The sequence below is a fragment of the Urocitellus parryii genome, chromosome 9 (assembly GCF_045843805.1).
Source record: "Urocitellus parryii isolate mUroPar1 chromosome 9, mUroPar1.hap1, whole genome shotgun sequence".
Taxonomy (NCBI): domain Eukaryota; kingdom Metazoa; phylum Chordata; class Mammalia; order Rodentia; family Sciuridae; genus Urocitellus; species Urocitellus parryii.
In genome coordinates this window covers 116,068,439-116,091,993 of record NC_135539.1, presented here as the reverse complement: position 1 = coordinate 116,091,993, position 23,555 = coordinate 116,068,439, and the positions used below count along the sequence as shown (strand labels likewise).

Sequence of the window (23,555 nt, the reverse complement as noted above, 5' to 3'; positions counted from 1 at the left end):
ATGCTAAATTGCTGAGGTTGCCCTTGAATTTAGTCCTCCCATTTTAGCCTCCCTGAGATTAAGGCCTGCACCACCATGCCCAGCCCTGATAAGAATTGCTTTAAGAGAAAATTACTCAGATATCCTAAACCATGGTTATACAGTGTATTTTGTTGCTTGGAAATTTCTGCTGTAGATCTCCTTGAAGATAAATGTTGGGTTGGGCTTCTCAGGAGACTGAGGCAGGAGGATCAAGAAGTTTTTAATCTTCAGCAATTTAGGGAGACCCTGTCTCAAAATAATAAATTAGGGCTGAGGATGTAGCTCAGTAGTAGAGCCCCTGCCTAGCACACACAAGGCCACATTCAATGCCCAGTACTAAAAAAAAAAATTAAAAGGGCTGGGGGTGTAGCTCAGTGATAAGAGTCCCTGGGTTTGAATTGTTGGGTATAAAGGCTTTTATGAGTCCAGCAAATGTCCTGTTCCCTGTTGTTCTTCATTTCCTTTAAAAACACCATAACTCTGAAATAATCTAAGCTAACAAAACTTTCTTTCAAATGTGAAAAGGCTTTGAAGAGAAGAATAACTTGCACAGGTTGCACAATTGATGAATGATAGAAGCAGGATTAGAGTCCATGTTATTTTGTTCAATGATTTCCTCTATATTAGAATCCAAATTTGGGAGAATGTGGCCTAGATACATGGCTTATTTTTTCCAATTTTGCCCGTCTCTTTCAGAGCTAAGGGACTAGAGTTGATAATAGTTGTTTATTTCTACCCAGACCAGAAGGAGCATTGTTGTTTTGGGAAATATTTCAAGGGCCAAACTTGAATGTCTCTCTCAATCAGATCCTAAACACGACCAGCACAAAATTCATCTTCCACCTGCCTACCCTGTTTTTGTAACCTTTTGAGGCAGAAATTGAGATTTCATGCATTGTTTTTTACATATCTTTAAAAGCATTGAGGACCTGCCTATTCTGACTACGTTTATTAATTAAATGCATAATGTTATAACTATGAGCAGAGGTCCATATTTTTCTGTGCAATCTACGTAAGGTAAAATTTTGACTCTAAAACAATTTAAAATGCCATCAATTAAGAGACAGACTAGGGCTGAGGTTGTGGCTCAGTGGTAGAACGCTCGCCTAGCACTCGTGAGGCCTTGAGGTCAATCCTCAGCACCACATAAAAATGAAATAAAGAAATAGTGTCCACCTACAAATAAAAAATAAATATTTTTTTTTAAAAAACAGACAAACTAGAACTTTTCAGAAAGCTCTTAGGCCACTTAAATACCTCAGAAGAGAGAGCTCTGACCTGGTCAAGGCATGAATGTTGAAGGTTATTTCTGTGTTGCTCTGACCTTTGTGAAACTTGATTTCATTTATATTCATTAATTATTTTTGAGGTATAAAAAAAAGTCCTTTGTGATAAGTGTCGGTATAAGATTAAATTAAAATAAGAACAAAACTATTAAAACCTATTAAAACTTCAAACCGCATGTTATTGGGCTAGGGGTCGAAATGGTAGTAAATTTAAAAACAGATTGTGAGTGGGTAATAGAGATGTATCTATTTTGAATATCAAAAATGTATCATTTCTCAAATTTAATATTTGTGATTTAGTTTGGTGTGAATGTGAAGATGATTTTTAGGGTAAAGTAAGTATATTATTTCTTGGGTGTTTTAGATGAGCAGCAGCACCTATCAGGCATAAAGTGTTTAGATTGGTTATCTTTGGAGGCATTAGAATACAAAGAACTTCCATTCCTTGTTATATATTTATAATATTCAATTCACTTGTTCACAATAAGTTTATATTATTTTAATAATCAGAAAAAATGCATGAAGAAAACATTTTTTAATGATAAACATGTATCTCATTATCTTCATGGGTAACAGTTTAGTGATTTCATGAAAAGTGTAACATGTCTCTGAAAAGTGACAAAAGTTGTAGATATGCGTGCCAGTAAAATGGACACTCTTACATATTTACAGAATTGTACATACAATGTCAGACACTGAATCCCTTTAAGACTATCTCTGGATTCCAGGTTAAGAACTGTCCTGTGGCCAGGCATCGTGGCATACACCTATAATTCTAGCAACTCAGGAGGCTGAGGTAGGAAGATCGCAAGTTTGAGGCCTGTCTCAACAACTTAGCAAGGCCCTAAGCAACTTAGTGTTGCTTAGTAAAAAGGACTGGGGATGTGGCTCATAGGTAAAGCACCCCTAGGTACAGTACCTAGTACTAAAAAAAAAAAAACTGTCCTGAGAAGTGTTTTCTTCTCAGCCAAGATTCTCCATTTGGTCATTTCTTACATTCTAAGCCAGTTACAATCTGGCTTGATATCCTTCCTTATCACATTACTAAAACTTCTTTCTAATGTTGTAACAACTTTTTTTTTTCCCCCTAAATTGTATAGGTACTGAGTTTCTGAGGCTGTCCTTTAATTTCTGATCCTCTGCCTTACCCTCCCAAGCCCCTGGAATTACAGGATCAAACTCCCCTTGCTTTTCTTTTTACTTTTGCTCCAGCTTTAACTTATTTCTCTGTGTCATAGTTTATGTATCATTGCAAACTGCCTGAAATAATTTCTGACACAAGATATTTATTGACAAATAAATATATTTGTGTCACATTTCTCAAATTTAATATTTATTCCAGACTTTCTTCTGAGCTCCAATTTAATATATTCACTGCTTACTATCCATATTAGCATGGACTTCTTATAAGTACTTGAAAATAAATACATTGATTGCTATGCTTACTATTTACTATCTGCAAGCCTGCCCTACTCATACTCTTTACTTTAGTAAAAGCAGAAATTTTATCTACTTACATTTTGAACTTAAAGATAAATATTTTATATTTCCTATTTCATAAAGATCCCAGTTCTTTTTGCCTTTTATATCTTGTTTCCTTATCCTCTCATTTCTCTCTCCCTCTCTAACACTACTACTACACTAGATTATGTTCTCAGATTCGCTTTCCTGAATTACTGGAACAGCTTCCTAATTGAGCTGTCTACCTCCCACCTTACTCTACTGCAACCCATATTATTTGAACTTTCAAGCTGAGATTTCTAAAAAAGAAAACTAATATTGTTGTTCTTATAATTAAAGCCCTTCCTGGATTTCAGTTGTACTATTCAAGCTGAGGTACAGGCATCTCAGCAGAAAATCATATTATGCCAGGTGGTCCATAAAGCTGTAAGTCAAATATATAACATCCTATTGGGGTATCAGTTTTCCTTAAAGACTTTGGGGTTGGATAAGGAGCAATTGAGGCATTAGGAGTAATTTGTTTATTAAAAAAAAAAAAAAAGTTTCAGAAATACTTGCTCCCCAAATAACATCCAAACTTGTAACGTGGCATATAAGAGCTAATGTGATATGGCTAGATTATGCATTGTCTGTGATCTAGCAAACTATACAGATTCAGATTTGTTATAGGGACAAGTAAGGCATAGCTGATCACTAGATCACTAGTAAAGAGGAATCTAAAACCATGTCTGAGGAATCTAAAACCATGTCTAAGGAATTGAAAGCTGACCAAAGCCAAAGGACACATTAGTCTACAGGAGAAGTTAGGTCTGAGCAAGGTAATATTGAAAATCAAGGTATTATGTATCAGCAGTCAAAAAGTCTGGCCAAATCTAAAATCAAAACCCATTATTTGTCAGCTACACAAATAATTTTTTCTCTAAAACACTACAAAGAAAAAAAACTTTAAAAACCATTTATTAGGCTGGGGATATAGTTCAGTTGGTAGAATGCTTGTTTCACGTGCACAAGTCTCTGGGTTCAATCCCCAGAACCACAAAAAAAAAAATATATATATATATATATATATTGGTAGTGTGAGGTTTCAAGATGGTGGAATAGAGAAGGTCACTTTCCTAGCTGCTCCATGGTGTGAAACCAAGAAAGCAGATAAGCAGCTTCTCAGCAAGGAGGGTGAAAAAAGAGGGAGGCCTTTCTAAGATTTAATACTGGACACTGAAAGCAGATGGAGGACTCAGGAGATTGGATATAGTAAAATAAGGACGAAAACCCCAGTGCCACCAAGGCACCAGCCAGAACAGTCCCTCTATAAGCACAGTGGAGGGATGAGGAAATGATAGGAAACAGCATTTTTAGGAGGCCTGAGGCATGTCTGGGTACAGAGAGTTTAGAGATTGAAAACACTACACAACTAAACTGAAAGGCCTTTGGCACAATGTCCTTGTACAGGAAAGAAGCCACATCTCTCCCAGCTGCATGCAGAGGACAGAAGAAAGAACCATATTGCAGCCATGTGCTGGTGGCTGGGGGAGCCAATTCCTGGCAAACCCACGCTGCATGACATAGTGTGCCTAAGTGACCAGGAGAGAATCAAACATGGAGAGGGGTTTACACAGGGGAATACTGGTCGTGGAAACCCACCTGGCTCTCCCCCTACCTCTCCACTCTAACTGCTCGCAAGACCAGCTAGGAAAGACATGCCTGGCTAGAAAGTCAAAAGGGCAGGGCAGGAGAGACTGCATTTGGAAAATGAACCCAAGAATGGACAAAGAATTGGCTCTTCCACTGCATGAGTGGAACCCAGAGGAGATCCCTGGGATGCTGTCTTCCAGCATAGACCAGCAATTGCTGGGCCGTGGAGGTGCACTGATTTAAAATCTCCAGACCACTTGGCATTCAGCAAAGAAACTGGAGCCTACTTAGGCTAAACCCCACCTACAGGATTACCTCTCTCACTCCAGACCACCCCACCCAACTGTTGAGAAGGGAAGCTGAGAATTTTTTTTTTAACTCCAACAGAAATGGTTCTTTAACTTTTCATCAAGAACTTTTTTCTCTCTCTCTGTTTAATTATGACCTTAATGGTTTGTGGACATTTACACATATTCATATGCTTTTTTCTCTCTTTCTAGCATATTTGAAGCCAGTTATTTTTTATTATTTTGAGGAATAGGATGTTTGATTAGTATATTTCAGTTTTGTTTTCTTTTTTCCTTTTTTTTTTTTTTTTTTTTAATTTGGGGGGACTGGAGATGTAGCTAAGCAATAGAGTGCTTGCCTCGTACATGTGAGGCACTGGATTAGATTCCCAGCACGACATACAAATAAGCAAATAAATAAAGGTCCATCAACAACTAAAAAATATATATTTTAAAAAAATTTTTTACTTTATACATTTTTTTCTCTCACTTATCTGTTTTCCTTGATTATCTTTCTCTTCTGCTAACAGCCAATCTCTAATCTTTCACTCTTCCTCTAAGGTTTTACCTAGGTCTTCTCTCCTCCTCCCTCATAATCAACACATCCTACTTCTGTTTTCTCACTCTCCACCATTCAAAATTGTAGACTCTTTTGCAAACTTATTGTTTTTACTGTAGGCAATAATTGATCATATCATTTCTGTTTATTATGACAACATTGTAGATTTCATAGCAGGAACTGTAGTTTGCAGTGGTTGTTGTTATTATTTGTACCCTCCTAAATGGTGAGGGACTGGGAACCTTCAGGGACACTGTAAGTCCACAGGGTAGAAACACTACTGTCTCCTATCCATATTGTTAGATGGGTAGATACACCAACATGATAAATCAAGGGAACAAATCACTGCAAACAAACCAAGATTCTTCAATAACAATCCATCAACCCCAGAATGGAAGTAATTTCAGAGAATCAGTATAATACATAGTTAAACTGATCTGCAAGGTAAAGGGTGATACAAGCAGTGAATTTAGAGACAAAATACATGAAGTGAAAGATCATTTTAATAGAGATATTTTGAAAGAAAAAATCAAGGAGAAATCCTTGAAATGAAGGAATCAATAAACCAAATTGAAAATTCAAAGGAAAGCATCACCTGCAGACTAGACCACTTTTTAAAGACAAAGTTTCAGGCAATGAAGACAAAATATATAATGTTGAAAATAGAGTTGATCATGGAGAAAAGATGTTAAGAGACCATGAACAGAACTTCAAGAGTAAGGGATAACATGAAAAGATCAAATTTAACAATTGTATTCAAGGGCCAGGGATGTGACTCAATGTAAAGTACTTTCCTTGCATTTGTGAGGCCCTGGGTTCAATCCTCAACATTGCCAAAAAAAAAAAAAGAAAAGACTTTAAAATAGGGCATCCCAGGCAGGCCCTGCCTACTCTCGCACAGCCCAGGCAGACCGAGGATGGGACCTGCAGCTCCTTGTTTACCAACATACACACACACACACACAGCCCACCTTAATCTTGGAACACTGCAGCCACCGCCATAGCCCTCCCCATGCAGTAGCCACCACCTTGGGACAACAGATAGGGCCTGGAGGCAGCTGCCCACTGCCATAGCACCATGTGCCACAGCCCTGCATCCCTGAGCAGGCTGCCCAACACCATCACATGGACCACCCTTTCAGACCCATCTCTGAAAAATGATTACCTCCATCTTGGGACACTGGCTGGGGACTGAAAGTCCAACACCAAGATACTTACAGGTTTGATGCTACCACTGCCATGAACTAGGGATGTGGCCACTTCCATCTAGGGACAACAGCCAGGACCCAGAGATCATCACCAAGGACCCTGTGGGCTTGTTTACACCAGAGGTATCCCTTCTAGGTGTGCTAATAGTTACCATTTTGTTGAAGATGCAGGAGTGAGCCTTGTATCAGGTCGCCCTTCTCTTTTCTCCTGTTAACAGTTAACTTTATTTGATTCCTCTTTCACCCTTCCTACCATCTAATACCTCTGTATTCTTACCTCTTACCTCATAAACATCACATTCCACACCCACCTACTTCTCTCCTTGTCCACCAGTAGAAACTGTAGACTCTTTTGCAAACCTATTGTTTATTTTTAAGATAATAATTAAACATATCATTTCTGTTTATTGTGACAAAATGGTAATCATCTAAATAGGAACTATTTGTTTTACATTGCATATTGTTTGCATTGGATGCTGCTAATATTGATCTCCTCCTTAAAAGTAAGACATCAGAAACCTGCAGGAACACTATAAGATTATAGGGAAGAAACTGTAACACCTTGGATCCACGCTGCTAGAAGAGAAGACATACAAAAAGCATGAAAGACAAGGGAAGAAAGTGCCCCAAACAAATCAAGATGATACAATGATAGAATCCATTGATAGCACAGTAGAAGAAATATTCAGAGGAGTTCAGAATGTATGTAATTAAAATGATCTACATAGTAAAGAATGAGATGAGAGGGCAAATATAGGCAACAAATGATCACTCCAATAAAGAGATAAGAGAATAAATACAGGCAATAAAATATTACTTAAAATGATCTACATAGTAAAGAATGAGATGAGAGGGCAAATATAGACAACAAATGATCACTCCAATAAAGAGATAAGAGAATAAATACAGGCAATAAAATATTACTTCAAGAAAGATTCTGAAAATAACCAAATCTTTGAAATGAAGGAAACAATAAACCAATTTAAAAATTCAATAGAAAGTATCACCAACAGGGGGCTGGGGTTGTTGCTCATCGGTAGAGCGCCTGCCTAGCACGTGCGAGGCCCTGGGTTCGATCCTCAGTACCACATAAAAGTAAATAAATTAAATAAAGGTGTGTGTCCAATTAAAAAAGAAAAAAGCATCACCAACAGATTAGATCACTTGGACAGAACCTCAGACAATGAAAACAGAATATGTAGTCTTTAAAATAAAGTTGACCACACAGTGAAGATGATTAAAAAAAAAAAAAAACCATGAACAGAATGTCCAAGAATTGTGGGATAGCATAAAAAGATCAAATTTAAGATTTATTGGGATAGAGGAAGGCACAGAGATTCAAACCAAAGGAATGCACAATCTTTTCAGTGAAATAATATCAGAAAATTTCCCAAACCTGAAGAATTAATTGGAAAAAGAAATACAAGAGGCTTACAGGACACCAAATATACAAAATTACAACAGATCCACACCAACATACATTATAATGAAAATCCCAAGCATAAAGAGTAAGGATAAAACTTTAAAAGCCACAGGAGAAAAGTATCAGATTACCTATAGGGGAGAACCAATTTGGATCTTAGCAGACTTATCAACCCAGATTGTCAAAGCTAGGAGATCCTGGAACAACATATACCAAGCTCTGAAAGAAAATGAATACCAACCAAAAATTTTATGTCCAGCAAAATTAAGCTTCAGATTTGATGATGGAATAAAAACCTTCCATGATAAGCAGAAGTTAAAAGAATATACAACTAGAAAGCCTGCACTATGGAATATTCTCAGCAAAATATTCTATGAGGAGGAAATGAGAAACAACAATGAAGATAAGCAAAGGGAAGAAATACATTAAAGGAAAAGCCAATCAAAGGTGAAACCAAGTCAAGTAAAAAAAACAAAAACAAACCAAAATGACCAGGAATACAAACCATATTTCAATAATAACCCTGAATGTTAATGGCCTAAACTCATCAATTAAAAGTTATAGACTGGCAAATTGGATTTAAAAAATAAAAATAAAAAAGACCCAACAATATGCTGCCTTCAAGATACTCAGAGGAAAAGACATCCACAGACTGAAGGTGAAAGGATGGGGGAAAAATACCACTCAAATGGACAACGTAAAGAAGCAAGAGTTTCCATCCTCAGATAAAGTGGACTTCAAACCAAAGTTAGAAGGAATAAAGAAGGACATTTCATAGTACTTAGGGAATCATACATAAACAAGACATAACAGTTGTAAATATTTATGCCTGAAACAATGAAGCATCTGTATATATCAAATAAACCCTTCTAAATTTCAAGAATCAAATAGACCACAGCACAATAATCCTGGGTAGCTTTGTTTTTAAGTATTTTTTAATTGCAGATGGACACAATATCTTTATTTATTTGTTTGTTTATTTATGTGGTGCTGAGGATTGACCCCCATGTCTCACATGTGCTAGGCAAGGGCTATACCACTGAGCCACAACCCCAGCCCCGCCATGGGTGACTTTAACATACTTTTTTCGCCTCTGGATAGATCTTTCAAACAAAACTAAACAAAGAAACTATAGAACTTAATAATATAATCAATAATTTAAACTTAACAGGCATAGACAGAATATCCCATCCATCAATGAGTGAATACACTTTTTTCTCAGCAGCACATGGATCCTTCTCTAAAATAAACCATATCTTATGCCACAAAGCAACTCTTAACAAATACAAAAAGAGAGAGAGAGAGATACTACCCTGTATTCTGTCAGACCATAATGAAATGAAATTAGAAATCAGTGATAAAGTAAAAAACAGAAGCTACTCCAACATCTGGAGACTAAATAATACTCTATCGAATGACTCATGGATAGCAGAAGAATCAAGGAGGAGATAAAAAAAATTCCTAGAGGTAAATGAGAACTCCAATACAGCATACTCAAATCTCTGGGACACTATGAAGGCAGTGCTAAGGAAAGTTCATTGCATTGAGCTCATTCATTAAAAAGAATAAAAAGTCAACAAATAAATGACCTGACATTACACCTCAAAGCCCTAGAAAAAAATCAACACCAAAAGGAGTAGAAGACAGAAAATAATTAAAATCGAGGTTGCAATTAAGGAAATTGAAACAATTGAAAAAATTGACAAAACAGGGCTGGAGTTGTGGCTCAGTAGTAGAGCACTCGCCTCAGCACCACATAAAGTGAGAGACCCTGGTTTCGATCCTCAGCAACACTTAAAAATAAATGAGTGAAATAAAGGAAATGTGTCCAACTACAATGAAAAAATAAATGTTTTTTTTTTTAATTGACAGAACAGAAAGCTGGTTCTTTAGAAAAATAAATAAAATCAATAAACCCTTAGCCACCCTAACAAAAAGGAGAGAGAAGACTCAAATTACTAAAATTTGTGATGAAAAAGGATATATCATGACAGATACTATTGAAATACATAAGATAATTAGAAACTACTTTATTGGAGTGTAAATTTTTGAAAGTTTATTCTCCAATAAAGTAGAAAATCTCAATGACACCGACAAGTTTCTAGAAACATGATCTGCTCAAACTGAATCAGGGGACATACACAATTTAAACAGATCAATTTTGAGCAATGAAATAGAAGAAGCCATCAAAAGCCTACTAACCAAGAAAAGCCCAGGACCAGATAGATTCTGAGACAAATTCTACAAGACCTTCAAATAAGAATTAATACCAATACTCCTCAAATTATTCCATGAAATAGAAAAGGAACCCTTCCAAACTCATTCTATGAGGCTAGTATCACCCAGATGAAGATGCATCAAGGAAAGAAAACTTCAGAATGGTATCCCTGATAAACATAGATGTAAAAATTCTCAATAAAATTCTGGTAAATCACTTACAAAAACATATTAAAAAGATAGTTCACCATGATCAAGTGGGGTTCATTCCAGGGATGCAAGGTTGGTTTAACACACAGAAATCAATAAACGTAATTCATCACAGTAGTAGACTTAAAGATAAAAATCATATGATCGTCTAATCTCAGTAGATGCAAAAAAAAAAAGCATTTGACAAAATACAACACTGCTGAGAGCCACAGCCAGTCTGTATGGCCCCTGGGCATTTTGCCAACAGTATTGATTGACAGGCGAGGCATAAATATCCGCCTCTGCCGCTACTTTTGAGTTCTCGCACTATTTTGGAGTTCTCATGGGGATTTCCGGGGATTCCCCGAGAGTTCCCATTGGTTGGGGAAGTGCAGGAGGAGGGATTTCCCGGAGAGCTATTTCCGGCTGGGGGTTCTGCAGGAGCCTCGTGGCTTTAGGGAGAATTCTCCAGGAGGGTGTGTGAGGTTTTTTCTTGCAGTTCAAAAATAAAGTTTGTTCCTGCTTCAGTGGCTCGTGATTTGTGCCCAGCCAGACTGCAGCACAACACCCTTGTATTTTGTCAATAAACGCAATTCATGACAGTACTAGACTCAAAGATAAAAATCATATGATCATCTTAGTAGATGCAAAAAAAGCATTTGACAAAATACAACACCCTTTCATGTTCAAAACACTAGAAAAACTAGGGATAATAGGGATATACCTCAACATTGTAAAAGCTATCTATTGCTAAGCCCAAAGCCAACATCTAAATGTAGGAAAATTGGAGGCATTTCCTCTAAGAACTGGAATAATACAAGGATGCCCTCTTTCATCACTCCTGTTCAACATAGTCCTTGAAACTCTAGCCAGAGCAATTAGACGAAGGAAATTAAAGGGATATGAATAGGAAAAGAACTGAAACTATCACTATTTGTGCTGACAGCATGATCTCTCATGTTCTTGGATAGGAAGAATTAACATTGTCAAAATGGCCATACTACCAAAAGGTTGTACAGATTTAATGCAATTCCAATTAAAATCCCAACTATATTCGTCATAGAAATAGAAAAATCAATTCGGAAAATCATTTGGAAAAAGAAGAGACCCAGAATAGCCAAAGCAAGAAGAGTAAAGCAGGAGACATCACAATACCAGACCTTAAACTATACTACAAAGCTATAGTAACAAAAACAGCATGGTAGTGGCACCAGAATAGACATGTCGACCAATGGTACAGAATAGAAGAGATAAACCCACATAAATACAGTTATCTTATACTAGACAAAGGCACCAAAAACATACATTGGTGAAAAGATTGCCTGTTCAATAAATGGTGCTAGGAAAACTGGAAATCCACATGTAGAAAAATGAAATTAAACCTCTAGTGAACAGAGACCCTGCAACTGATAGAAGAATAAGTAGACCCAAATCTTCATTATTTTAGGACATGACTTCCTTAACAGACTCCTAAAGCACAAGAAGTAAAATTAAGAATTAATAAATAGGATGGATTCAAACTAAAAAACCATTTCTCAGCAAAGGAAATGATTGGTAATGTGAAGAGAGAGCCCACAGAGTGAGAGAACATCTTTACTACATGCACATCAGATAGAGCGCTAATTTCAAGGATATTATAAAGAACTCAAAAAACACCCAAAAGATAATAAATAAACAAATAACCCAATTAACAAATGGGCTAAGGAACTGAACAGACACTTCTCAGAAGAAGATATATAATCAATCAACAAATGTATGAAAAAATGTTCAACGTCTCTAGTAATTAGAGAAATGCAAATGAAAACTACTCTATGATTTCATCCCACTCCAGTCAAAATCGCAATTATCAAGAATACAAGCAACAATAAGTGCTGGCAAGGATGTGGAGGAAAAGGTACACTCATTGCTGGTGGCACACCCACTCTGGAAAGCAGTGTGGAGATTACTTAGAAAACTCGAAATGGAACCACTGTTTGACCCAGCTATCCAACTCCTTGGTCTGTACCCAAAGGACTTAAAATCAGCATACTATAGTGACAGAGCCACATCAATGTTTATAACAGCTCAATTCACAATAGCTAATAGATGAATAGATTAAAAAACTGTGTTATATATACACAATGGAATATTACTCAGCATTAAAAGAGAAGAAAATTGTGGCATTTGCAGGTAATGGATGGAGCTATTAAGCAAAGTAAGCCAATCCCAAAAAAACAAAGGCTGATAAGTGGACACTGATCCATAATGTGGAGAGGGGGGCATGGGAAAAATTGAGGAACTTTTGATTGGGCAAAGGGGAGAGTGGGGTAGGAAAGATGATGGAATGAGAAGGACATTATTACCCTAGGTAAATGTATATTTACACAAATGGTACAACTTCATATCATGTGCAACCAGAGAAAAGTTGTGCCTCGTTTGTCTACAATGAAATAAAATGCATTCTGCTGTCATGTATAACTAATTAAAACAAATAAATTTTAAAAAGACTTTAAGAAACACTATATTTGGAATATAATGGGAATGTATATTCAAGTCTTAGGATTGTGATTAAAGTAGTAGTCTAGGGGCTGGGGTTGTGGCTCAGCGGTAGAGCGCTCGCCTAGTATGCGCGAGGCCCTGGGTCCGATCTGCAGCACCACATAAAAATAAATAAATAAAATAAAGGTATGTGTCTAACCAAAAAAAAATAATAATCTAAAAAGATAGTATTTTAAGGAATCATAAAGCATTTAACTTAATATGTTAACAATTTGGATTTAATGATTGGCTGGATTTACTTCAAAACAAAAGAGAAGAGGCTGAGACAAGAGGATCACAAGTTCAAAGCCACTCTGAGAATTTCAGTGAGATCCGCAACTCAAAAGATAAAATAGGCTGAGGTTGTGGCTCAATGGTAGTCCACTTCTAGTTCAATTTTTCATTACTACAAAAAAAAAAAAGGAAATAGCAAATATCAAAGCAGAAATAAATATGCAACTATATTTAGTATGTTGATGACCTGAGTTCAATCCCCATCACCAAAAGAAAAAAAAAATTGTCAACAACCATGGAAATAATAGTGCTGATATTTATGTAATAAGCACAGAGATGTAAAAACATACCTAATTATAAAAGTAGCCTTGTAATGCTGTGTGTGTGTGTGTGTATGCCATAACACACACATATATATATATATGCCATAACACTTATATATATATAATTTATATATGTATAACCCTAACATAATGCCATAATATAAATTCCATAACATTTATATATATATAATTGGAGAAGAAGATTGGAGAAACCAGTAATTGGGGAATTTGCTTGTAATTCTTGCTTATCTATCTCTCTCTAGTTATTGTGACCAACTGAAAGTCTCAGAGAGTACCCACGTGCTTCAGCCCTTCCTCCCCAGCATCCTTGATGGCTTAATTCACCTAGCAGCCCAGTTCAGCTCAGAGGTCCTCAACCTGGTGATGGAGACTCTATGCATCGTTTGTACTGTAGACCCAGAATTCACAGCAAGCATGGAAAGCAAAATCTGCCCCTTCACCATCGCCATTTTCCTAAAGTACAGTAATGGTATGCAATCAGGGATGATATATTGATAAGAGGCACTAAAAAAATCGTGGTGGCTGGTAAATCTAGGTAAAGTTTCCCTAGGGTCTGATGGTCTTAAGAATTGTAAGCAAAGCTTTCAATTAGCAAAGAATAGAATTATGCTGTAGATAGAGCAACATTAAAAATACTTCCCCAGTGGCCCGAGGATGATGCAGGAGAATAGCAAGTTAAAAGCCAGCAACTTAGTGAGGCCCTAAACAATTTAGTTAGACCCTGTTTCTAAGTGAAAAATGGATTGGGATGTGGCTTATTAGTTAAGCACCCTTGGGTTTATTATTTGACACACACACCCCCAAGAAAAAAAGACTACCTATTCCTGTATTGTTTACTCTCCTCTGATAAGAACTGGGGGAATAAAGATAGTGAATAAAAGACTCATAGGCAGGAGGCATAATTCAGAACTCGGATAACAGAGTAGGAAGTTGAACAAATAAATGAAAGTTTTCTCTAAGAGGCCTGAACTATAATTTAGAAAAGGAGATGCTGAAGAAAGAAACATGCAGAAGCCTATGAACACAGTTGTTCACCAAATGTTTTTTATCCTAGTCAAATGCTGGAAATAACAGAAGTTTAATTATATCCGTAAAATGAAATACTATAAAACCATTAAAATCAAGCATCATACTGATTTAAAACCATGAGAAAATGTTTACATTATATTAAGTGAAAAAATAGTCATCCCCAAAAAATTCATAAAATATGACCCCAAGCCAGGCACAGTGGCACACACCTGGAATCCCAGCAGCTCAGGAGCCTAAAAAGGGAGGATCGTGAGTTCGGTCCAGCCTCAGCAGCAGCAAGATGCTAAGCAATTCAATGAGACCTTGTCTCTAACACAATACAAAACAGGGATAGAGATGTGGCTCAGTGCTTGAGTGCCCCTGAGTTCAATCCCTGGTACCCCTTCCAAAAAAAATATATGACCTCAAATTTCAGTTTTGTTTCCAATAAGGATATGAATATAGATAAGTGCGTAGAAAAAAATGTCTCAAAATGTTAATGGTGATTAGGTAAATAGCAGTATAGATTTTTCTTTTCTTTAATACTTTTCTTCATTTTAAGCTTTTTATAGTGGATATGTATATTAATACTTTATTATTTGAAAAGTATTAAAGATACTTTGTTTTAAAGAGGAATCTCCTGATGGGTGAAGTGGCATACACCTGTAATCTCAGTGACTCAAGAGGAGGATCCCAACTGTGAGGTTAACCTTAGCAATTTAGCCAGGCCCCATCTCACAATTTTTAAAAAATAACAAAAAGAACTAAGGATGTAGTTCAGTGATAAAGTGCCCCTAAGTTCAGTCCCTAGTGCAACTAAAATAGAGAGCTCTAATATTGATGCTCAGAAAAATATACAGGCATAAGAATTACTTATATGATACCATAGTAATCATATTCTTTGGTTTGCTTTTTCACTTAAAGCTATGTCCCAAAGAGCTTTCCATTTTGCATGCTTGAATATATCTCATTCTTTTCAGTCATCACGTAGAATTTCACAAAATGGCTATATGATAATTTTTTCACCCATTTTGTTAACAGACAGTTAGATTATTCCCAATTCTTTTCTATTACAAATAATGCTGTTGTGATTTTTGACATATACCACGTATATTTTTGCAGCCTAGGTTGAGGGAAATATTTTTACTTATAGGTAAAGTAGATTGAACTACAAACGTTCCATTTTTTTCAAAAAGCTTTGGGTTGTTTTCTCCTCAGTACATGAGAACCTGGGGGGAAGACACTGAGCTGTTTTTAAAATTTTCATGTCGTCCTACTAAGTATCAGTGGGGCTTTTTTTTTTTTTTTTTTAGCATTTGGTTTTACAATCAGCCCAGGTTTCACAAGAACAAAAAACCCTTTAAGATTTACCCCAGGAAAAAAGCCAGATTTTGTTTTAGGAGTAGCTATTAATGACTAGTCCTTGTCTTAATGAAAACATGCATATCCTGCCTCTTGGAGATTTAGCATCTCTCCTGTTCTTTGAGATTATTCGTCTGTCCCCATTAGGTCCCAGGTATGTGATATGTAATCAGTGCAGAAGTTAACATAGATTAGGGCAAAACATAGACATCATTAAAGCCAGAAGCAGATGCAGACCATCAGGCAGGGGGATTCCATATTGCCTTATCCACTTTAGATCCTGTCGTCGCCTCACTGGCTCAGGACATCTTCAAGGAGCTATCTCAGATTGAAGCCTGTCAGGGCCCAATGCAGATGCGGCTAATTCCCACTCTGGTCAGCATAATGCAGGCCCCAGCAGACAAGATCCCTGCAGGTCTCTGTGCGGTAAGTAGCTACAAGGCCTGTGTATTTGAAAAAGAGAACAAGAGAGATCTGCAAGTGCCATCCACAGATCCCACATAGTTAACAGGAAACTAGTAATAGCATCGGAGATTCATGGGGTAATTTTACTGGTCTGCTCTGTCTCTAAGGACAGTGTGTGATTATCTGAGGCTTTAAGAAAATGGCTCTTATTGCAGAGGTACTCTTGGTTAATTGATTAGAGTGCCACCATTACACAGCACCATTAAGTATGTCACCTGGCAGTCCAGTCCACTGCTGTGTGTCCCACCTCCTACATCTAATAAAGTAATGATCCATCATAAGGAGGCTGAGAGTACTGTCTACTGATGGTTTTTTTTTTTTTTTTTTTTTTTTGGAAACTTGGTTTCATTAATGAGTTTTCTCTGAGTTGCTCTGTTGTATCCACCCAGTAAGTAGTTGATTATTGAGTACCTCCCACCTTAGAGGCAATTCTCATTCTTCTCTCTTCTCCCCTTCAGACAGCCATTGATATCCTGACAACAGTAGTTCGGAATACAAAGCCTCCACTTTCCCAGCTTCTCATCTGCCAAGCTTTCCCTGCTGTAGCACAGTGTACCCTGCACACAGATGATAATGCCACCATGCAGGTATCTGAGAAATGGAGATTAGAAGAACGGTAGCTTCCTTCCATTGGCTTATAGTAAGCTGAGAAATCTGACATGCTTTCATGCTTTTAAAATACAGGTTTGTGGGCTGGGGTTGTGGCTCAGTGGCAAAGCACTTGCCTCGCACATGTGAGACATTGGGTTCAATCCTCAGCAACACATAAAAATAAGCAAACAAAGATATTGTGTCCATCTATAACTAAAAAAAAAAAAATAAAGTAAAATACAGGTTTGTCAATTTCATATTTACCCAGAGGATGCAGAAAGGATTCAAGCTACAAAAGACTAACAAACTGTACTTTGGGATGTGTTATAACTCTAAAGAGTTTAGAAACCAGGCATTCTGGCCATCTGCATCTGGGTATTACTACTATACAAGAGATTACAGACATCTAAATCTGGGGCCATTAAGAAAATCTGAGCTGGGTATGGTGGTATACACCTGTAATCTCAGAGACTTGAGAGACTGAAGCAGGAGAATTACAAGTTTGAAGTTAGCCTCAGCAAATTAGCAAGACCCTGTTTCAAAATAAAAAATAAAAAGGTCTGGAGATGTGGCTTAGTTGCTAGAGTGCCCCTAGGGTCAATCTCCAGTACCACCAAAAATAAGAAAAGAAAGTCTTTCTGAATATTTTCTTTTATTGATGAAGTTAGCAAAATTGTAGGCCTCTGGAAAGGTGAGGAAAGCCTAAATATTCTTCTGTATTTCTTGGGTTAGTTGGTTACTTTTTCTTGTCTTTACTACTAAAGTTGATTATAAAGGTTATAGAATTTACCAGTGGATATTCATCAGTTTGGAGATTATATGTAAGGTCTGTCTGTATTCCTATGAAGACTTTCAAGACATCTAATTATTGCTATACCTCAGAAATAATTTTTCCAGTACCAGAGGTAGATCTTAATAGTTAAAACTCAGTTTGCTTGGTCATTGTCCCTTGTGGTCAAAAAGATGCATTTTGAATCTTAGTAGTATTGCACATCTGTAATCCCAGCTACTCGGGAGACTAAGGCAGGAAGATAACAAATTCAAGGATAGCCTTAACAACTTAGACAAGACCCTATCTCAAATGAAAAATTAAAAGGTCTTGGGATGTAGCTTTATGGGAGAACACCCCTGGGTACAATCCCTGGTACCACAGGAAAAAGAAAAATGCATTTTTAGATAACTGAATGGGTAAAGGGAAAATGTAAATTCCTGACTCTAGTGGAATGAGCCCACCACAAACCCTGTAGTTTCATGACTGTTATAAGGCATAGACCTCAGAGTAATACTTGCTCATACAAATTGAGGGCTTCTGTCATCTCTTCCCCAGTTGCTAATCTTGCTTGTTACTTCTATCTCCCCAGAATGGTGGAGAGTGCTTACGGGCCTATGTGTCAGTGACGCTGGAGCAGGTAGCCCAGTGGCATGATGAACAAGGCCACAATGGACTGTGGTATGTGATGCAAGTGGTGAGCCAGCTCCTAGACCCCCGCACCTCAGAGTTCACTGCAGCCTTTGTGGGCCGCCTTGTCTCCACCCTCATTTCCAAGGCAGGGCGGGAGCTCGGGGAAAATCTGGATCAGATTCTTCGTGCCATCCTCAGTAAGATGCAGCAGGCAGAGACACTCAGTGTCATGCAGGTAAGGACAGTGGAGAACTAGTCTTTCCCATCCTCTGGAGATACAAATTATTATGTGGGCCCTGAACTGTTTTACCCTCTTGCTATCCTTGTAGAACAAGAAAGAAGTAAGATTAGGTCTCTTATAGCCAAAGAAACATGAAAAAGAAATTCTTCATGTTCTCTTGCCTTGTGAGTGGTCCCTGCAGTGCATAGATTATTTCTTGATGGACCATTCCATCTCCTGTCTCTGTGAAATCAGTTTTTCTGAAGCAGATGTCCTTCTTGTTATATCCTAGTCTCTGATCATGGTATTCGCTCATCTGGTGCACACTCAGCTGGAACCTCTCTTGGAGTTCCTCTGTAGTCTCCCAGGACCTACTGGAAAACCTGCCCTAGAGTTTGTGATGGCTGAGTGGACAAGCCGACAGCATCTGTTCTATGGACAGTATGAAGGCAAAGTCAGGTAGACCCTCATCTTCTTTGAGCATTCTTCTCCTACTCACATTTCTTCCTTCCCTGGCTTACACCATTGATTTTTGTTTGACATATCAGATTACCATTACCCCTTGTTTTCCCTTTTCTCTGTCTTGTTAACTTGCATATTTGAATGGCTGCCACCTTGAAATCCCCCAGTCAACACAGGTAGACAATATTTTTCTGAGGTCTGCTGGCTAGAGAGCTTCCTCTGCCACAGACTTGAGCCAGCTAAGAACTGCTAGTAACTTATTCTCCTTTATAACCCAAGCCTTCTAACCTTGGCTTTCCAACTTTCTTGCCTGGACTTTTATTCCACTAGTTCTCATTACCCTATTGACTATATAGCACAGATAGTCATTGCAATGCTTACCCACCGTTTTTGTTCAAGAAAAGCAGTTCTCTCATTGGACCATTTTATAAATTCTAATCCCATTTCTAGCTGAACTCTTTTATCTCTCCTAATTAGTTATGAAAAGAATTTTTATTGTCTTAGGATATAATGACTGGTTGCCTTAGAGTGAACTCTAGATAGGTGGCTGATTGACCTTTTCTTTCTCTTCTTTGTCAGCTCTGTGGCACTGTGTAAGCTGCTCCAGCATGGCATCAATGCAGATGACAAACGGCTACAGGATATCCGTGTGAAGGGAGAAGAGATCTACAGCATGGATGAGGGCATCCGTACCCGCTCTAAGTCAGCCAAAAGTGGGTGATGCTGCCATCCCTCTGATTTCCTCTCCATAGAGGCTAAGAATACTTTTTATTCATTTGTTTATTTTATTTATAATACTGGGGATTTAACCCAAGGGCACTCTACTACCAAGTTCTTTTTTATTTTGAGACAGGATCTTACCCAGTTGCACATGCTGGCCTTGAACTTGCAATCCTCCTGCCTCAACATGAGCTTATAGGTGTACACCACCATGCTGACCTGTGATCTATATTTTTAAGACATAATTGTGGCTGGGGCTGTAGTTCAGTGGCAGAGTGCTTACCTAGCACATGTGAGGCACTGGGTTCAATTCTCAGCACCACAAAAAAATAAATGAATAAATAAAGGCATGCTGTCCACATACAATTACCAAAAAAAAAAAAAAAAAAAAAAAACACACACATAATTGCTAGTGATGGGTTTGATAAAGAAGAGTCAATCCAGGTGTGGTGGTACATGCCTATGTGTGTGATTTAGGAGACTGAGCAGAAAGATTAGAAGTTCGAGGTTACCCTCAGCAGCTTAGCAAGGCCCTGTGCAACTTAGCCAAACCCTATCTCAAATTACAAAGTGCTGGGGATGTGGCTCAGTGGTAAAGCACCCCTGGGTTTAATTTCTAATACCAAAAATTAAAAAGAAGAGGAGGCAGAAAACTATGGGCAATAAAAAGAAAAAGAAAAAGAAAACTATGGGCAAACAATGGATTAGAATATATGGTTCCTTTCTATTGAAAATTGACAAAAATAGTAATTTACCAAAGATCCCCAACTTCTAGGTTCATTCTGGGACTTCAACACATATTTCAGCATGTTTTTGTTACCAGGTTTTCTCTAGTGATTTTTAAGTAGAGCTGCTTTAAATGTAGCTTTATAATAACCATGATATCTTGCAAGTCCTAAGAACTCTAGTACTGTGCTCTGTATAATTATTTGGCTTCAGAACTTTAGTACTGACAAACTCTCTCCTTCAATCTCTCTTAATCTCTCCTAACTTCAGAACTTTTATAACACCGGGCAGAATAAAGTTATTTAAGTCATTATTTGATGGCTCAAAATAGTTAGGGATGGTAGAAAGTGATGTTGAGTGTTGGTGAACTCTGTGTTAAATGGCACTGTAGGGAGCATGGAGGCGTTGCTAGAAGTGAGCCAGTAATAGTCTGACGTGAAGCCTTTTCTTTCCTTCCCAGATCCAGAGCGCTGGACAAATATTCCTTTGCTGGTCAAGATCCTAAAGCTGATTATCAACGAGCTCTCCAACGTCATGGAGGCCAATGCCGCACGCCAGGCCACTCCTGCAGAGTGGAGTCAAGGTGCACCAGGCCCTTACTCCCAGGAGACTTTTACCTGGCAGATCAAGTTACAAGTTGTCAATTTGATTTATTGACTCATTGGTTTAGAAAGAAAAAAATATATATTGAGCTAGAGCTACTCTGTGGCTGACACTCTTAGGTCTGCCTTGTGAAATCTCAGAAGTTGGGGATGGGGAGCAACCAGGGGACAAGCTGTCTTACCCTTACTTCTTGGAAGTTGGTTCTTCCATTCACACTTACTGGGAAGGTTTGTCCATCCTTGATTCTCTCCCACTGGGGACTGCAGGCCACCTTAGAGGAACCCTCAGGGTCCTCTTTTATGACCTGTTTGGGTTTGGGAAGGGAGAATGCATGAATGTGCTTTAGCTGCTTTTCATTTCCTAGCAGATGACTCCAATGATATGTGGGAGGACCAGGAGGAGGAAGATGAGGAAGAGGAGGATGGTTTAGGTGGCCAACTTTTATCTGACATTCTTGCTACCAGTAAATATGGTAAGCAGTTTGAGAAGAAAACAGCCATGGTAAATATCTTTTTCTTTGCACACTGGTGCCAAGAATGGGGTACTTGGGAGAGGGGAGAGGCAGGCCTACAAGGAATATTCCTTGGGCTCCTGCCTCAGCCATGCAGTGGTGCATCACTACCCAGGGCTGATCATGGGCCTCTGCCCTGACCTGCCCTATATTGGCTGTCTAACAGAGGAGGATTACTACGAGGATGATGAGGAAGATGACCCCGATGCCCTGAAGGATCCTCTCTATCAGATTGATCTGCAGGTGAGGGTGTCCAGAGAAGAGGTCTTGCAAGTGACAATTTCCTAATCAATGGAAGCAGAAATATGGTCTCAGATCTATTCATAGTTCTTCCTGGGAGCCTCTGGGGAGAGAGTTCTATCTTGCTGAGTGGTCAAGGGCTTTGGGGAGACTGGAAGATTTCACAAGTATTTTTATACCAGTATTATAATCCAGCTTCTTAAGTCTATGTTGTGAAGGTCCTTGGGGTGAAACAAGATCATAGCCATGGAAATATTTTGGTTCCCTATGGAATTTTGTCCCTGGGCAATATCTAAACTAGATCCAAGAATATAAAAAGTCAGCCGCTCATTGTCCCACTTGGTGGTGGTTCTTACATTGCTGTAGGTGAGTGACCCTGGGGTCCCTCAGTAACACCACTCTTATTCTTCCCTCCAGGCATATCTCACAGACTTCCTTTGCCAGTTTGCTCAGCAGCCGTGCTACATAATGTTCTCAGGCCACCTTAATGACAACGAGAGGCGGATTCTACAGACCATCGGTATCTAAAAATGGCCTTTCCACGTTTGCTTTTTGTTTGGCCCAGGCACAAATAATTTTGCAGTACTCACTGGCCTTGAGATGCACTTTCTTCTCAACCTAGAGTGGTTTCCTGACCCTTGATCCTTGGCCTCTGCAGAGTGACACTCATAATGACTCTGACCAAGTTCACCAGTGCCATCACCTAGGAATAGTGGAACAAGGAACATTTCTCATGTTCCCATGAAGATACCCCATATCTGGAACATTTTTCTCCCTAACTCTGCCCTCACCTCTGTTCCTAGTGTCCTCCGCTGGCCAGTCCAGAAACATTTGTGCCCAGATGGATTATGTGTTCATGGATTATTTTACCCCACCTCAGGAGCACAGGAAGTCACTACCATTTATATTCTGAAACAGACCTGTCTACTTTCATAGGACATCTGATGTGTTCAAATAGGAATACTCTTGAGAGATCACTAAGCTCTCTGCCTTCGACCACTGATGCTCCTGGTTCTCAGCAGGCACAGCAGGAGCACCTACATCTACACCCTTTCCAGCAGTCTCCCTCCCTGCTTTCTTCCTGCAACACTGAGGCTCCTCTGTTGAAGGAAGTCATCATCTTGTTTTTGCTTCCTTGCATGACACAACCCCTCCCCCAACCTGTTCCTATATATACATGCACACACAAAATAAGCCAGATGGCAATTTGTTTTTCCTTTTTTAGAAAAAAAAAAAAAAAACTAGAAAAAAAAAAGGATTTTTAAAAAATCCACCTGACCCCACTATATTTAATATGCCTCTACCACACATTACCACAGAGTATGATATTCAAAGGTTATCCCTTGTCCCTCAGGAATCCTTTAAAATGGTTAAGTTGTAGCCCTCAAATTTGCAACGTGTATTTTTCTAGGACAGTAAAGTAATCTTTACAAATGAACTTAGTCTGCATGGTATAAGGTATCTCAGCACCTCTGCCTTCTATTCCCTTTAGAAGGAAGTAAAATAGAGGAGGAAAAAGGGTTGCATGGAGCCTATTTAGACATTCTAGTCTGTTTGTCAAACAATTTAAAATAATTCTTAGAGAACTGGCTTATTTAATCAGATGTTAAAAAGGGCTTGGGATGTAGCTCAGTGGTACAGCAATTGCCCGAGGCCCTGGGTTCCATTCCCAGCATCACCAAAAAAAAAAAAAACTTTTAAGGTCAATGCCTTAACAATGCCTTAATTGGGCTTTAGTGGGTTATGGGTTCAGAGAGTGAATGAAGATGAAAAAAAATTAAGGGAAGGGGAGTAAAGCCCAATATTCACCTGCTTTTTGATAGTGCCTGCATCTGAGTGCCCCGTTTTTAGAAACCACAATATTTCT

General features: G+C 38.3%; 1 protein-coding gene across 2 annotated transcripts in view; it reads left to right on the top strand.

Moving 5' to 3' along the window:
• Ipo9 (importin 9) overlaps nt 1-23,126 on the top strand; it is a 49,449-nt gene extending 26,323 nt beyond the window's left edge. Inside the window, exons 15-24 of one of the 2 annotated variants that reach the window (XM_026397160.2) lie at nt 13,621-13,847; nt 16,026-16,174; nt 16,672-16,800; nt 18,166-18,441; nt 18,719-18,885; nt 19,468-19,601; nt 20,795-20,917; nt 21,305-21,409; nt 21,615-21,691; nt 22,106-23,126. In XM_026397160.2, coding sequence (XP_026252945.1) covers nt 13,621-13,847; nt 16,026-16,174; nt 16,672-16,800; nt 18,166-18,441; nt 18,719-18,885; nt 19,468-19,601; nt 20,795-20,917; nt 21,305-21,409; nt 21,615-21,691; nt 22,106-22,216 — 1,498 coding nt within the window. In that variant the 3' untranslated portion in view covers nt 22,217-23,126. Of the gene's footprint in view, nt 1-13,620; nt 13,848-16,025; nt 16,175-16,671; nt 16,801-18,165; nt 18,442-18,718; nt 18,886-19,467; nt 19,602-20,794; nt 20,918-21,301; nt 21,410-21,614; nt 21,692-22,105 lie in introns of both variants that reach the window. The other variant, XM_026397159.2, reaches the window with a different exon arrangement.
• The last annotated feature ends 429 nt before the right edge of the window (nt 23,127-23,555 follow it).